Source organism: Ascaphus truei, chromosome 1 (assembly GCF_040206685.1).
Source record: "Ascaphus truei isolate aAscTru1 chromosome 1, aAscTru1.hap1, whole genome shotgun sequence".
Taxonomy (NCBI): Eukaryota; Metazoa; Chordata; class Amphibia; order Anura; family Ascaphidae; genus Ascaphus; species Ascaphus truei.
Window position 1 is genome coordinate 371297664 of NC_134483.1, and position 17500 is coordinate 371315163.

At 48.7% G+C, this 17500-nt stretch overlaps 1 protein-coding gene across 2 annotated transcripts in view; it reads left to right on the forward strand.

The window, feature by feature from the left end:
- LOC142501025 (EF-hand calcium-binding domain-containing protein 6-like) overlaps positions 1 to 17500 on the forward strand; it is a 153806-nt gene that overhangs the window by 7437 nt on the left and 128869 nt on the right. For both annotated transcript variants that reach the window (XM_075610271.1, XM_075610279.1), the window contains exons 3-4: positions 12113 to 12222; positions 13162 to 13262. In XM_075610271.1, coding sequence (XP_075466386.1) covers positions 12113 to 12222; positions 13162 to 13262 — 211 coding nt within the window. The remainder of the gene's footprint in view (positions 1 to 12112; positions 12223 to 13161; positions 13263 to 17500) is intronic.

Here is a 17500-nt window from a genome sequence, read left to right on the forward strand (position 1 = left end):
TATACGTGTGTATACGTGTGTGTACGTGTGTGTACGTGTGTGTACGTGTGTAGGGCAGGGAGGGTGGGGGCGAAGGGCAGGGAGGGTGGGGGCGAAGAGCAGGGAGCGAAGGGCAGGGAGTTTGGGAGCGAAGGGCAGGGAGGGCGGGGGCGAAGGGCAGGGGGCGAAGGGCAGGGAGGGTGGGAGCGAAGGGCAGGGAGGGCGGGGGCGAAGGGCAGGGAGGGCGGGGCGAAGGGCAGGGAGGGCGGGGGCAAAGGGCAGGGCCAGAGGGGGCGAAGGGCAGGGCCGGGAGGGGGCGAAGGGCAGGGCCGGGGGGGGGGCGAAGGGCAGGGCCGGGGGGGGGCGAAGGGCAGGGCCGGGGGGGGGGCGAAGGGCAGGGCCGGGGGGGGGGCGAAGGGCAGGGCCGGGGGGGGGGGGGCGAAGGGCAGGGCCGGGGGGGGGCGAAGGGCAGGGCCGGGGGGGGGGGGGCGAAGGGCAGGGCCGGGGGGGGGTGAAGGGCAGGGCCGGGGGGGGGGGTGAAGGGCAGGGCCGGGGGGGGGTGAAGGGCAGGGCCGGGGGGGGGGGGGTGAAGGGCAGGGTCGGGGGGGGGGGGGTGAAGGGCAGGGCCGGGTGAAGGGCCGGGCCGGGTGAAGGGCCTGGCCGGGTGAAGGGCCGGGCCGGGTGAAGGGCCAGGGCGGGGGGGGGGGGTGAAGGGCCAGGGCGGGGGGGGGTGAAGCGCCAGGCCGGGTGAAGGGCCAGGCCGGGGGGGGGTGACGCGCCGGCCTGGGTGAAGCGGGCCGGGCCGGGTGGGGTGAAGCGCCGGGCCGGGGGGGGGGGGGGGTGAAAGATCCCTTCCCGTGCGGTTACTTACCTCGCACCGGGCCGCGCTCCTCCTCCTCCTCGGGTTCCTCGGCGGTCACCGTTACCCCGGCGATGCGGAGCTGAGACGCTCAGGTGAGGAGGTGGTGTGGGCCGCGGCCCGTACAGCTCCCGACTGAGAGAGCGGGAGCAGCGCGTGCGGGGATGGTGAGCTGGGGGCGCGGCCTCTAGGCCTGAAGGTGAGAGCGGCGACAGCGTGCTCTGGGGGGGGGGGGGGGGGTAGGGAGCACCGGGGGAGAGGGAGCACCGGGAGAGCGGGTGGGCACCGGGAGAGAGGGTGCTCTGGGGGGATGGGGGGGGGAAGCACCGGGGGAGAGGGAGCACCGGGGGAGAGGGTGATGTTGAGGTCCCGCGGAGTGGTGATAGGGGGGGTTCCGTTGTTGCGGGCCAGCGGCCGGGGGGGGAAGTCAAGGCCGGGCACAGCCGTTAAGGAGGGGGGGGGGAGAGAGAGAGAGAGAGAGAGAGAGTGTGTGTGTGTGTGTGTCAGCCGTTAAGGAGGGTAGAGAGAGAGAGTGTGTGAGTGTGGGTGTGTGTGTGTGTGTTTGGCCCGCCCGTCACTCCGCCTCAGGCCTATGAGAGGTGTGCCTCCACCTCAGGCCAATGAGAGGTGTGCGGGGGCGGCCCAAGGGACCAATGAGATTTCCCCTAGGGACACCGGACATCCAGGCAGGCAGGCAGGCTGGCAGGCAGGCAGGCAGGCAGGCAGGCAGGCAGGCAGGCAGGCAGGCAGGCAGGCATACAGTGCTTTCACTAATATAGTATAAGATTAGTGTGTGTGCACAGGTTAAAAAACCTTAATACAGTATCGGTGTGTAAGGCACAAAAGTTGAAATAAAATCAGAATTAGTAATGGAAAGAGGTAACAAACTATGAAGCAAATGTTTGTTCTTATTTTGAACTATAGAACGATGTTATTACAAACGCAAGGCAAGTCAATAAACCCTGCACCCAAGTAAAGATCAGGTTCAAACTCATAGAAGGAATTATTGACAGAAAGTATATACACAATACTGTAACTGTACTATATAAAAGATGCTAGGTATGCAAGTAATGAGCACAATAAAGCAATGTAATCCTTAATGTCAAGTATAGAATATCAAAGATGTAACAAAACTAGGGTTGCAAATGTGACACGAGCATAACGTCAAACACAATATTACAGAATAGATAAGTAGAAGATTTTACTTAGACACCAGAGGAATAATTGACTGTAACACAGCATAGTTCGGATTGCAAACCCCCAGAGCTTACTTCCTTTTACAGCCTGTTCTTATCTCCTGCATGTCCTGCTGGGTAATATGCCAGTATACAGGGTATCAAGCTCACAGAGTGGGTTAAGACGCACATCTTGCTATATACTTTGGCTGCTGCTGCTGCAAACACTTAAAGGATTTTGTAACGGGTAATAACAAGGCAACACAACAACAACAGGTAATGCCGTATAATTAACATGTGGCTAAGTGGCTGTCTTTTGGCATGGGAATTGGCGGCACTTTGTTGTGTAATCCAGCCACCTGAGAAGATTAGTAAGTGCCCTAGTGATACTATAATAATGAGTTAGTAAACACATACAGTATAACAGGGTATGAGTTACACTACACACAGCTAATTTAGTAAAGTTGGCCGCATGTATGTACAGACCATGTGAGTGCGTAATGCTAAAGACTGCATGTTTGTACAGACTTAAGTGTGACGTTATGTTATTTTTACTTTGAAGTTGACTTAATTACCTTGTTTAATGCCACATTGGTGACATATAAGATTTCAGGTATGTATTGTCCGAGAAAGATAGAGTATGCTAAAGACTTTTCATCAAATAAGATCTAGAGAAATCTGCACTTGCCACAGCAATTTTTAAAATGTCTGCATAAAATAAAAGGCCAGGAATACTTTATAGGAACGGTGTCTTCTCAGCCAGGGAGAGCAATGCTACTCCCAGAAATAAACTTGGTTTACTTTTATTATTGCATTCCAGGCACATGTTGGAGGAAGCAGAGGGTGGTGACATTTATACATACTGTATGTAAGCTAATTGTATCAGTTATGGCCGGGACATTCAGTAATCAGAGAAAATGTTAAACCAACAGATATAGTAGCCATTGTGACAATATAAGTCAGGTAACCAAAATTGCTCAGGAAATTATCATTATTTGATGAGGGTAACCCAACTCCTGTGTGCCTTAATAAATGAAACACTAGAAGTCACAAAGAGAGGTCAGGATGTGTGAATTTATCTGTCTGTATTCACATCGGTCAGGGGCTGAGTGGCAAATTTAGCCCAAGGGCGAAGCCTGACCACCTGGCCCAAGAATCAGGCTGCCCACTCACCATACACAGATACACACACCATACAATAAGCAAGCTCCATACACCATACACAAAAACACACACCATACAATAAGCAAGCTCCATACACCATACACAAATACACACCATACAATAAGCAAGCTCCATACACCATACACAAATACACACACCATACAATAAGCAAGCTCCATACACCATACACAAATACACACACCATACAATAAGCAAGCTCCATACACCATACACAGATACACACACCATACAATAAGCAAGCTCCATACACCATACACAGATACACACACCATACAATAAGCAAGCTCCATACACCATACAAACGCACAATAAACATGCATACTGTACCAGATTTACATATGTCCACATCAGCCACACATACTACACAGGCATTCAGACCACACAGCATGCATGAACATTCACTATGTATTACATACATCATATATGCAGTGGCAGCACCACACATAATATGCATACCTTATATAAATACAGCTCAACCCCCATATAACACTGTGCTTGGGGTCCACAGAATCACATTGTGTTATAAGCGGATCGCGTTAGGAATAATGTATAATGTATGCATTGTACAATAAAGGATTTACAATACCAATAATCGTGTTGTGAAGTATTCATAAATCTGAAAATTGGGAGCCATGCTTGCATCTCGTTATAAGTGGATTTGCATTGTAACGGATTGCGTTATAACGGGGTTGAGCTGTATATATATATGGTTCGACAAACCTATACATTTGCTCGCCCCGGGCGAGTGGATTTAACCCCCGGGCGAGTAAATATTGGCCCAAGCAGCACACGTTTGGTACTAGGTGGCGAGTAGATTTTTTTGTGTGGCGAGTAGATTTTTTGGTGATTTGTCAACCACTGTATATATACATATATTTGTACTGTATATATATATATATATATATATATATATATACACACATAGACACACAATGGGGCTCTGGGGCTCCCTGAGGGGAAGAAGTGGATCTTGGCATGGGGGGAGAAGGATATAAGGGTCTGCAGGGAGTAGTTATGGACCTTGGGGGGGGGGGGGGGGGATAGTTATTGACCCGTGGAGATCCTTACACTGGTTCAGGAACCCACTATACTGCCTGTGATCCACTATTACATATTTATTTTGGCGAATCCCGAGGAGATCCCTTGAGAACCCCTACGAGTTCCTGAATCCCCTGCTGGGAATTGTAGCTATAGACACATACTGTACAGTACTGTAACCTTTATGCTGTAAAGGGGAGAGACTTTCTACAAAAAATGCCTTTGCCTTTAAAAAGAAGTGGAGAACATAAATAAGAGACAGCTGACCTTTTCATACTCCTCTCACATTCTCTTTCACCTCACCCTTCCTCCCTGTCACCTCCCACCCCCCACACCACTTCTCTCGGGAGCACAGTCACCACCCGTACCCAGGAAATTTGTATTTCACTGCTGCAGCTGTTTCAGCATCCCCGACTTAGCCATGTAGCCAGATTACATCACAATGGTGTGGAGACAGGGCCGGTGCAAGGGTATCTGGCACCCTGGGGGCGAACCTCCCGCCCTTTTAAATTTTTTTTATTATAGCCCCATTCATGCTCACCCCTCCCACTCCTCTACAATCACCCCCTTCCTCCTCCTCTCACCCCTCATCCTCCTCTCACCCCTCCTCCTCCTCTCACCCCCTCCTCTTCCTCTCACCCCCCTTTCTCCTCTCACGCCCCCTCCTCCTCACACCTGCCCCCTCCTTCCCCTCTCACCCGCCCCCTCCTCCTCTCACCCGCCCCCTCCTTCTCCTCTCATCCACTCCTTCTCCTCTCACCCACTCCTTCTCCTCTCACCCCCTCCTTCTCTTCTCACCCCCTCCTTCTCTTCTTTTCTCACCCTCCTTCTCTTCTTCCTCAACCGTTCTTCTCTCACCCCTCTTTTTCTTCTTCTATCACCTTCGCCTTGTCCTTTCTCACACGCTCCTCCTCCTCTTCCTCTCTCACCACCACCTCCTACTCCCACCTACCTGGCTTCGGTGGTCTGAGGTGGAGCAGGGCAGAAGAGGAGGACATCGAGTGGTGGAGGGAGATGAGGACAGAGGAGGAAGACAGCGGGCAGCAGCAGGAGAAGGGGATGGAGAATAGCAGGAATGGAGCAGCAGAGGAGGTGGAGGAGGGCGGGCGGCGGGAGAAGAGGAGTGAAGACCATGGGAGCAGAGCTGGGCGGCACAGGAGGACAGCTGGGAAGGAGCGCACTGTAGCAGCGGAAGTGAAGTGAAGACTTCCAGGCGCGCTCCTACGCGGCCAACCTCCTGTGCCGCCCTGCTCTGCTCACATGGTCCTCCATCCTCTTCTCTCGCTGCCATCCGCTGTCCTCTGCTGCCCTGCTCCTGCCATTCTCCTCTGTCCCCTTCTCCCACCGCCACCCGGCGTTCTCCTCCTCCACTGGGCTCTTCTCCCGCTGCCATACGCCTCCTCTGCTGCTGCTGCTGCTGCCATCACCGCACACCAAAATGTGCCACTCTAGGTGACCCGCGTAAGTTGCCTTGTGGTAGCACCGGCGCTGGGTGAATAGGAGCCCAGCTGCCCAGCTACCCACCCAAGAAAGATTATTTTTAATAGTAGCAGTGAGAATGGTACTGTTAGGCAGCATCGTTGATGTAGCCATTCAACCCCCTTCTTTCCTACAGTGCGGGGGGGAGCTGCCTGGCTGTTCGGATGCTGCCAGAGCTCTGCGCAGATCGGGAGTGTGAGGGCGGCCATCTTGGGCATCGCGCATGCACAGAACGGCGAGTCTTGGCATATGCTGATCCAGAGCAGCCATATATCCTGCATGTGGATGCCAGCTTCAACGTTACATCAAAAGTACCCTTCCGGCCTCTGCCCAGTAGCGTATGCGAGTTGCAGCTTGACGCTGAGTGAACAAAACTATCCAGTTCATAAACTGGAATTTCTAGCACTCAAGTGGGCTGTAGTTGATAAACTGCACGATTATTTGTATGGGGTCTCATTTGAGGTGCGAACCAATAATAATCCCCTGACATACATGTTGACCTCCACCAAGCCACAGATGGTTGGCTGCCCTGTCTAACTATCAGTTCATGCTGAAGTACATGCCAGAGCCACTGAACATCGGAGCTGTCCAGAAGACCAGGACTGAGTACAATGCCTGATGATAGACCGTGGGAAGAAATCCCTGGCCCTGGGATTCGGGCAATGTGCTCAACTGCGGTGATAGTGGAGGATAAGATCGCGTTCTCCGAACTCAGAGTGGTGGACTCATTGGGCTGTATGTCCAAGGCACTTCCAGCAGCATACTGCCATCCCGAAGGCATGTCTGTCACGCAAGATACCATCATGAGAAGGAAAGTGTTGGTGATACACCAGATCCGAGACCCGGTGGCTAGAGCCATATGCAGGGCGAACCAAGAGAACAACCCCTCCTTAGTGAAGCGTGCTCCTACCGACACGGTCGCTGTTATCGTGAGGGAATGGGACAAGTTCCACATAGAGCATGGCCTTCTCTACAGAGTTATCCCCTACCACAACCATCCCAATAGGAAACAACTCGTCCTGCCCAAAAGTTTGCAGTATATTGTCCTACGATCTCTGCATGATGACCACGGACACCTGGGATTGGACAAAACATTCGGGCTAGTAAGGGATAGATTCTTCTGGCCCAAGATGTGAGAATCAGTGGAGCACCATTGCCGGAGGTGTCTGCGGTGCATACAGCGAAAAACACTGCCTACACGTGCAGCCCCAATGGGCCACTTAAAGAGCTGTGGTCCAATTGACCTAGTCTGCATGGATTTCCTGCATCGAAGCAGACTGAAAGGGTATCGGGGATGTCCTGGTAGTGACAGACCATTACAGCTGAAATGCTCTAGCGTTCCCTACCAAAGACCAAAAGCTCTCACAGTAGCCAAAGTATTGTGGGAGAAATACTTTATCCATTACGGGTTAGCTAATCGGATGCACTCTGATCAAGGGAGAGACTTAGAAAGCAAGTTGATCAAAGAACTCTAAAACTGCTCAATATCGAGAAGTCTCGTACCACTCCCTATCACCCTGAAGGAGATGCTCTGCCGGAAAGGTTCATCCTAACCCAGTGGATATGCTAGGCAATCTGAAGGGATCTGAGAAGGCCGAAAGGAGCAAGCATGTAGAGCCTATAGTGCATGCCTAGAACTGCACCAGGCAAGTATCCACCGGGTACACACCCTATTTCATGATGGTCGGCAGAGAGGCACAACTACCTGTGTACATTCATCTATGAGTATCCACCAATGGGTTACCGACTATGATGCACTTGTTTAGATGCTTATTGTACAGTTAAGTTGTATGTATGATATGCATTTTTCATTATATAAGATCCTGTATATATGTTATTCTCATGCGGGGACGTTGGATTCTGCACCAGTGGGGAGGATGTAGCAGAGTTCCCCCTTCTTTCCTCCAGTGCGGGGGGGAGCTGCCTGGCTGATCGGAGGCCGCCGGAGCTCCACGCAGATCGGGAGTGTAGGGGTGGCCATCTTGGGAGTCGCACATGCGCAGAATGGTGAAGTGCGCATGCGCAGTGGGTGCTGAGTGCGGTGGCCATCTTAGGTGGCTCCGCAGATGCAGTGCGGGACTACAAGTCCCATGATCCTCTGGGGGGAGGGAAAATCACATGGGGCAGCCCCAACCAATAGGGCTATACGAGCAGGAGAGACAGTATATCCTCCGCGGGTTGAGAGCCTGCAAGGCAGTCCTGATGGAGGAGGCAACAGAGCAGGTAGTGTCCAGGGAGCAGTGCTTCCCTGGACTAGGCCTAGGCTTTCCCCTTAGGCCCCAGCTAGATCCTGAGTTACCCCAGAGGAGTATTGCAGTGAAGGCCCCAGATAGGGACTCTTCCCCTTAGTGACTAGTAGTGCTGTTGCACTGATGATCGGACGGCCATGCGGTGCCCTGCGGTCTGAGACCAGGCCACAGGCCACATAGACATTAGGTGAGACACTCCAGCTGGAGCTCGCCTCAAGAGGTGGATCGGGATCATAAGGAGTGAGGGGATTGGTGTCGGAGGCCCCACGGCGTGGGACCTGACTGATCCTTTGATCCGACTGCGACACCTGGATATAGGAGTGCCCAGGCAGGTATCCTAAGTGCACCAACAGCTCATAACACATTATGGTAGCGCTACTTCACACTTTGGGTGGGATTGTTCTGTGGACACCGAGTGTTTACAGATGCAGCCACTAGTATTAGAACTCGTGCCTGCGAAATTCTGGGGCAGTCTCACAGAAAATGCCTCAACATTGCCTCAACATTTCTGTGAGATTCTTAATGGCCCATCAGATTAACACAGCGTTGGGTCCCTGCAGTCCCATTCAAACTAGGTCACTGGAGCAGGGAGGAAAAAGCTGGAGCTGTAGTATGGAGCCACACCCCTGAAAGAATGTGCAGCCTCACTGGCTGGCCCTGGGTGAGTGACCGATTGCTTACTCATTCTATCACAGAAGGGGAGAGATGAGCAGCTTCACTGCTTTTCTCCTATGCTTCTTGTCCATCGGGCAGGCCCTGCCAGAGTAGCCGGGCCAGGGACATTTGTCCCTGCTCTCCCCCCCCCCCTTGTCGGTGCCCCTGCATATACATAAACTTACCAGTACACTCCACAGAGGAAGTGCTGCTATGTAAGCTCTGTAGCACCACCTAATGACCAGAACCTGCATTGAGCCCAATTATTCAAAATCTGACTGGCCCAGGGGGTAATTCCCCACCTGCCCCCAAGCCCAGGCTGCCCCTTGTAAGTTCAGGGACGTTAGGCTAAGGCCCCGCTCCCTCAGTCAGCGCGCCCGCACTGCTTGCAGGCAGCGCGCTGAGAGGCACAGACCGCTATCTGCGGTCTGTAGGGAGCGGGAGACGGAGTGGGGGTGGGGGCGTGGTTTGAACGGAGGGTCCGTCCGTTCGTACCCCCCTCCCCTCCTCCGGTGTGCAGGAGCCCGGAGATACGATCACGCTCTGGCACTTAAGTAGCTTAAGTAACTTAAGTAGCTTAAGTAGCTTGGGAAAATCAATTGACCCGCGGGTTTCTCATCGCGGACTGAGGTTCCCTTCTCCTGAATGAAACTGAGCCGGCAAAAAAAACAAAACAAGCCATGACACACAGCTCAACAGGCCGCCTCCCTACGAGCTCCTTCCCTGCTCCCCTGCTTACCTCCTCATTGCCTCACACGCGCACCACGTGACGCGTCAACGCTCTAGAACACCATCTTCTGGTAGCGCTGGCCGGCTGACGCGTCACAGCACGTAGTGAGCCACGGAGGGAGGAGGCAGCGGGGACCAACAGATTGCAGATAAGGGGCTGGTGGCGCACGCGGCCGCACGCGCCACCGGACGCAGCGGGACCAGGGCCTTACAGTCTAGAAAAGATACACTGCTTAAGGCTAAACCTGTGTTTTTTTATATAGTACTTCTCAGTTCTGTAATACAGGCATACCCCGCTTTAAGGACACTCACTTGAAGTACACTCGCGAGTAAGGACACATCGCCCAATAGGCAAACGGCAGCTCACGCATGCGCCTGTCAGCACGTCCTGAACAGCAATACCGGCTCCCTACCTGTACCGAAGCTGTGCGCAAGCGAGGAGACTATAGAGCCTGTTACACATGCGTTATTTACATCAGTTATGCACGTATATGACGACTGCCGTACAGTACATACATCGATAAGTGGGAAAAGGTAGTGCTTCATTTTAAGTACATTTTCGCTTTACTTACCGGTCCCATTGCGTACGTTAATGCGGGGTATGCCAGTACACCATTTTAAGGTGAGTTCACTTTTAATCTAAATCTGTAGCAATTTGCATGCATGGCATGTTTGAAATTATTTGTGTGCATCTCTGCAAGATCAGTAGGGACTTGTAGGATGTTGTTCATCATTAGGTCATTCCTTGCTTTTAGTAAATCCGGTCCCAGGTTCACTGCCATCTTCAAGGACTCGTGGGAGATTAAAAAAATAAAAAGCTTTACTAAAAGACTTGAATTACTGTCTATGACTCTTCATCCGCATGTTGAGCACAACACAGTAAAACATTTTAACACGTACCCGGTAGAAAAAAATTGCAGTTTACATATGATAAATGGTTTGTTTTGTTTACCTTCCTTGTAGCTCTTTGTGTATTCATAGTTGTGCAGGATACATTTCAACGTGTGATTAGACAACGTATTCTGTTCACAGGTCACCTGTTCAATATACCAATAGTCAAAAAGTAATGACCCTATAGCTCAGCATCAGTGCTTTGCTTAGGCAACAAAAAGCTCTTCACAGTCAGAGGGGCTGACGTAGAATTTAATTCATCTCATTATAATATTATATTATTATATAGTTAAATAGTTATATTATATAATTCTATATTATTATAATATATGCATAATGTAATGCCTATCTAACTTTTCCTCAAACGTTACAAATCACAAGGTCACGTGACCTTGAATACGATGAATAGAAGCCTTCTGATATTTTGAGTATTATATTTGTAAACTTGTCATAATAGCTAGTTATATAGCAGTGAAATTACATATATTTGTGCAGTGGTTTGTTTCCAAAGAAGCCTGAAATGCATAGCAAGACCCCTCCAGTTGAGAAAGGGTTAATGAACTATGGTCCAGGTTCAATAAAGGGTGCTAAGCTTTAGCACAATATTATTCCCATTCATTTGAGTGGGAGTGAAGGCGGGCTATAGCTTAGTACCCTATAGTGAATCTAAGCCTATAGGCTGTAGGTTCAAGTCAAATGCAGTTAAATCCGGATCGGATGCGTTAACCCGCAACTGACCTTAGTGAATAACCCCCTTTTACGTGTAACAGATACAAAACAGCTCAGCTATGAATGAAAGTGTACACCTTGAAAATACGGACCATTAATTTATTGCAAGCACAAGAAACTATAATTAGATAGCCAAACTATAAAGAGCCTGCGACACTACACGTTTCATGCATAGATTACAATACATGTCCTTGTCCAGGGCCATTGGGATAAAATAACTTCTTTCCATGGAAGTATGGTTTAGATCCACTAAACTCCTTAAACCACTTAACGTAACTGTAACGTCCCGTTTAGAGTAGCGCTGTATCTACAAAGGACAGTTACTTTATTCCGTAAAGAGCATAGCGGTAACTATAATGGATACTGGTGATAATGACTTATAAATGATATGCACATAGGTCATTATCATAGCATCACCTATATAAAGAAGGTCCATTCAAGTTAACACCGGGACTTATCGTTACGTTTTTTAAGTCCTAGCTACACTTGCCTTTGCTCTTCTCCATATCTTGGAATTGTGCTTTCGCGGTGTCTGGATGGCTGTAACACTACAGAATGATTTAAATAATAGCTTTATTTGCTGGCATTATTTTCTCTCCTCTCTCTCTCCATTCCAACATTAAGGCTGGCGTAACGTCACGTTAATGGAAGATAATGCCACAATAAAGGGACGTTATGTGTATACTATTGAGATGCAGTTCGGGCATTGTTTTTGCATGTAGTTAGCTTTGTGGATACCACGTTAAGTCAGGGAACGTAATCACGTTATGTTCCCTGATTTAACAGTGTTTAGCAGATCTAGGCCTATGATCTAGGCCAGGGGTCTCCAAACTCAGTCCTCAAGAGCCGCACACAGGCCGGCGTTTATGGATATCCCTGTTTGAGCCACCTGTGCTTAATCCGTGGTTCAGTGCTAGACTGAGCCACTGATTGAGCCACCTGTGTGGAAAAAGGGATATCCATAAAAGCCGGCCTGTGTGTGGCTCTTGAGGACTGAGTTTGGAGACCCCTGATCTAGGCCTATGAGCCCAGACTCCCACGTGGGGCAGCGACATGACATAGTTCTGCATGCTTCTTTTTCTTGGGGGTTAGCTTCTAAAAATAAAGTTAATGGACATCCTGATTTTTTTTTTTCACACATCAAGGTCAGAGAGCTGACATCGGAAGCCGGGCCGAGAGCATAGCGAGTGCTGCCAGCAGCAGGTCCAGTTCAATGTCACGGCCTGGAACGCAGCTCAGGATTGAAGTGGATGAGGTACTGTATGGCTATGCAGGGCAATGTAAATATACTGAGCGCTACAATTCTGGTGTAGTTAGTATACATTAAGATTTATATCAACAATGATCAATACTACACAGATATATTCATATAAATCTATATATATATATACTGTATATATATATATATATATATATATATATATATATATATATATATATATATAAAAATAATTAGGGGGGGGGGGTGTCAAGTACAGTATGTTTCAATATTAGCTCAAAAATGGTTTGGCTGACCTGTATGGGTAAATCTTCTTTATATTCATAGTAAATGTGTTACAAAAAATAATGGCCATAATTAATATATGCTCGCATGCTGGAAAGATTGCGCACCGCTGGCTTGAAGCACTCATGTGCCAGGGACCTATAGAACTTGACTCGGCCCCAATAACAAAAGTGAAAGGAGATAAAACTCCTCTTCCATTCGGATTGTGTTCACTGCTTTAGGGACATTACTGGGCCAGCTCTTGTGATGTCCTGAGAGTGGCAAAGGGCACTCAAGAAGATAACGTAGTTGATCTGTGGAATTATACTTTTTTTTAAAATAAAATGCAGTATAACTATAGACCTGTGTGTAGCATAAATCAATGTATATGCTAAAGGCTTACTATAGAAACATATCATTTTTTTAATATAGCTCCAGAAAAACATGATGTGTTGTAATATCATTTATTTTAAACATAGCCAGAATTTTATTTTTGACCATAATGCCCAATTCTTCGTATCTATATGGGAGACTCTTTAATATTTTGAAGAAAATGTCATAATTTTTTACATTTTCCCTGAAAAAAATCTAGCACAAGTCCGTTGAAAATGGTGGGATCTCGTGCATTTTTCCATCGAATCCTCTGATAAGAGTTCTTAGATGTTGGCCAATATGTTCTTCAGAAAGATAAAATAGGATTATTTATTACAGTTGGAGCATATTTTTCGGGAAAAAGTGAAGTCTGGAGGATATTTTAGTCTCAGACAGCTGTTCAAAAACAATGATCCAGAGGGCAAAGGGCAAGTTAACAGGTATGTAAACAAATGGGATTTGCACATTAACACGGTAATGCAAAGAACAAGTAGCCACATTGGTCTTGGTGTCTGCATTACAGGATCAACACTTGTGTTTAATCATTATTTTAATCACCTTTATTTTAATTGGATATTATTAAAGTTACTTATTTTAATTCATTCATAAAACTACCAGGTGATGACAGAGTGCCCTTACTAGGTTACGTTTTCTTTGTGTGTATATATTTAGTTCATTACCTAGGGAGCACCACCATCACACACTACAGAGTTTGCTGTTGCTGGGGTTATCCCTCCAGTACATATTTATGAATATACAGCTTTTTAGACCTTGCAGGTAACACACACACACACACACACACACACACACACACACACACACACACACACACACACACACACACACACACACACACACACACACACACACACACACACACACACACACACACACACACACACACACACACACACACACACACACACACACACACACACACACACACACACACGAGACATGTGAGGTTTGGAAATCTTTATGGCAATCTCACCCAGTACATATGGCACTTGCAATCTTGTGACTTGAGTGCTGTTGATGAGTGACCCAAAAGTTTGTGTGCCTTTAGTTTTTTTTGGTCACTTTCCAATAGCACTCCAGTAAGAAAATGATAAAACATTACAAGTACTATATGTACTGGGTGACCTTATCTTCGCACCTGGAACTGGTCTTCAGCATTCATTTGGCATAATGTGTACGAGAGAGAACCCTTTTTTCTTTGTATACAAGGTCTACAGCTAGTACCTACTGTAGTTAATATATTTGGTGGCAGGTAAGTGATCATTTTGATTCTAAGGGAAATTTCTTTCACTCTGTCTTTTGCCTACTCCCTTGTTGACCTTTCTGTTGTCCGGTTTGGTCTAGCCTCATACTGAACATTAACCCATTTGGCGCAGGTACGCAACACACCAGTAACACACCAGGTCATACTAAGTTTGGGTTATGAGGGTTCCATAGTCCAAAGTCCAACAGGTGACCACATTTTAATGGTTTAAAGCTGCAGTTCAGTCTATATCCTGCATGTGTGTTTTTTTTAATAAATCAGTTCTGTAGTAAGAAATAATACTTTTAGCATTTTCTGTTTTTAAAAAAACAACTTTGAAAGACCAATTTTCTTGTATTCTATTTTAACAAGCATTTGCTAAGGCACTGCCCCTTCATGGCCTGTCACAAACCCAGGCACACCCCTTTGTCAGCACTGCCCTCCCTCTCTCTAAACGTGCACTAGCATCTGGTCACATGATCTTCCTCATACAGTAGTACATTCAAGGAAGCTGGAGAAAAGGGATCAGCCATGCATAGCAGCTCGGATAGGCGATTTCAAACTTATTACAGTGTTTATTCCATTCATTGCACGTGTATATAATGTAAAATTGTAATAATTCCATTTATAGCAAACGTGTATATGTGAATATTAATTAGATGTATATGTATGTTACTGAAATGTGGAGTGAGTGTGTAGGTAAATACACACAATACACTTCCACTGCATGCATATATATATATATATATATATATATATATATATATATATATATATATATATTATATATATATTATATATTATATATGTATGTATATGTGAAGTTATGTGAGTAAAAAAGTGACAAAAACCCTCCATAGCAAGGCAAATAGCAAATGGAAATATTACTGTATGCTCATTTGTATGTATATATATATATTTATATACACACACACTTCAAATACGGATAGTGATTCACGTAAATGATATATATATTCACTTTCTGGGAGTATAAGAGTGACTGTCCTGTTGTTCCTTTTTTTGTATCCATCATTGAATGGTATGCACCCTCTCTTTACGTTTATTTTATACTAGCTGAGAGACCCGGCGTTGCCCGGGATGTAATGTTCCCGCTCCTCTCTCTCTCCTCACCCCTCCCCCTCTCTCTGTTTGTCCCCCATTGACATCAATCCAGTTCCCCCCTCCCTCCTTTACAGCTTCATGCAGTGTGTGTGCGTCAGTCATTGTGTGTGCGTCAGTCAGTCAGTGTGTGTGCGCGCGCGTCAGTGAGTCTGACGCAGAAACACAAACACACACACAGACTGACTGACGCACACACACACACACACAGTCAGTGTGTGCGTGTGTGTGTGCCTCAGTCAGTCAGTGTGTGCGTGCGGCAGTCAGTCAGTCATTCAGTCAGTGTGTGGGTGTGGGGGTGTGCGCGCGCGCGTCAGTAAGTGTGTGTGTGTCAGTCAGTGTGTGTGTGTGTGTCAGTCAGTGTGTGTGTCAGTGTGTGTGTGTGTGTGTGTGTGTGTGTGTGTGTGTGTGTGTCAGTGTCAGTGTGTGTCAGTGTCAGTGTGTGTGTGTGTGTCAGTGTATGTGTGTGTGTACCATTCATTGTGTGTGTGCGCGCGCGTCAGTCTGTGTGTGTGCGCGCGCGGGTGTGGGGGGGTGCGCGCGTGTGTCAGTCAGTGTGTGTGTGTGTCAGTGTGTGTGTGTGTGTGTCAGTGTGTGTGTGTGTTTGTTTGTGTCAGTGTGTGTGTGTGTATCAGTGTGTGTGTGTGTGTGTGTGTGCAGCAGTCAGTGTGTGTGTGTGCAGCAGTCAGTGGGTGTGTGTGCAGCAGTCAGTGTGTGTGTGTGTGTGTGTGTGTGCGCGCGTCAGTCTGTGTATGTGTGCGTGTGGCTGTGAGGGGTTGTGTGCATGCGGCTGTGAGGGGTTGTGTGCGTGCGTCAGTATGTATGTGTGTGTGTCAGTCAGTGCGTCAATCAGTCAGTGTGTGTGTGTGTGTGTGCGTGCGTCAGTCAGTCAGTGTGTGCGTGCGTCAGTGTGTGTGCGTGCGTCAGTCAGGGTGTGTGCGTGCGTCAGTCAGGGTGTGCGTGCGTCAGTCAGGGTGTGTGCGTGCGTCAGTCAGGGTGTGTGCGTGCGGCTGTCAGTGTGTGTACGTGTGGCTGTCAGGGTTTGTGTGCGTGCGCCAGTCAGGGTTTGTGTGCGTGCGCCAGTCAGGGTTTGTGTGCGTGCGCCAGTCAGGGTGTGTGTGCGTGCGTCAGTCAGGGTGTGTGCGTGCGTCAGTCAGGGTGTGTGCGTGCGTCAGTCAGGGTGTGTGCGTCAGTCAGGGTGTGTGAGTGCGTCAGTCAGGGTGTGTGCGTGCGTCAGTCAAAGGGCAGGGGTAGGGGGGGTGAAGGGCAGGGGTAGGGGTGGGTGTAGGGTAGGGGTGGGTGAAGGTCAGGGTTAGGGGGGGTGAAGAGCAGGGGTAGTAGGGGGGGTGAAGGGCAGGGGTAGAGGGGGGTGAAGGGCAGGGGTGGTGAAGGGCAGGGGTAGGGGGGGTGAAGGGCAGGGGTAGGGTGGGGTGAAAGTGAGGCACAAATTGTTGGCAGGAGTAAAATGTCCCTACACACACACACACACACACACAACGGGAGTGAGAGGTGGTGGAGAGTGGGACTGGCGCAGATCCGAGGCTGCTTGGCCCCCCAGCGGCTGGGGAGTTGGCGGCCGGGGGGGTAAGGGAGCGGGCGGGGGGGGGGTAAGGGAGCAGGCGGGGGGGTAAGGGAGCGGGCGGGGGGGGGGGAGGGAGCGGCGAGGGGGTAAGGGAGCTTTGGCGGCTGGGTTAGGAGGGCCGCGCTTACCCCCTTTGTGAGTGTTTGTATGATATAGATATATATGCACACGCACGCATATACATGCGCACGCGCACACATACACGTGCACACGCACACATACATGCACACACGTATACATGCGCACACATACACACATACATGCGCTCACGCACACATACATGCGCACACGCACACAAACATGCGCACACGCACACATAAACATGCACACACGTACACATAAACATGCACACACGTATACATGCGCACATAAACATGCGCAAACGCACATATATACACACACAAACATGCGTACACGCACATATACATGCGCACACGCACACAAACATGCGCACACGCACACATAAACATGCGCACACGCAAACATATACACTGTGTGCGCATGTTTATGTGCGTATATATTTATGGTATTGCTTGACCTGAGGAAGAGGAAAACTCTTGAAAGCTTGTCCCATGACACAAATTGTTGGTCCAAATAAAAAAAAGGTATCAATAAATACTGAAGAACATATATATATATTTATATATATATATTTTTTTTTATATATACTGTATGTATATATGTATATGTATGTATGGATATATAGCGAAGGTCAG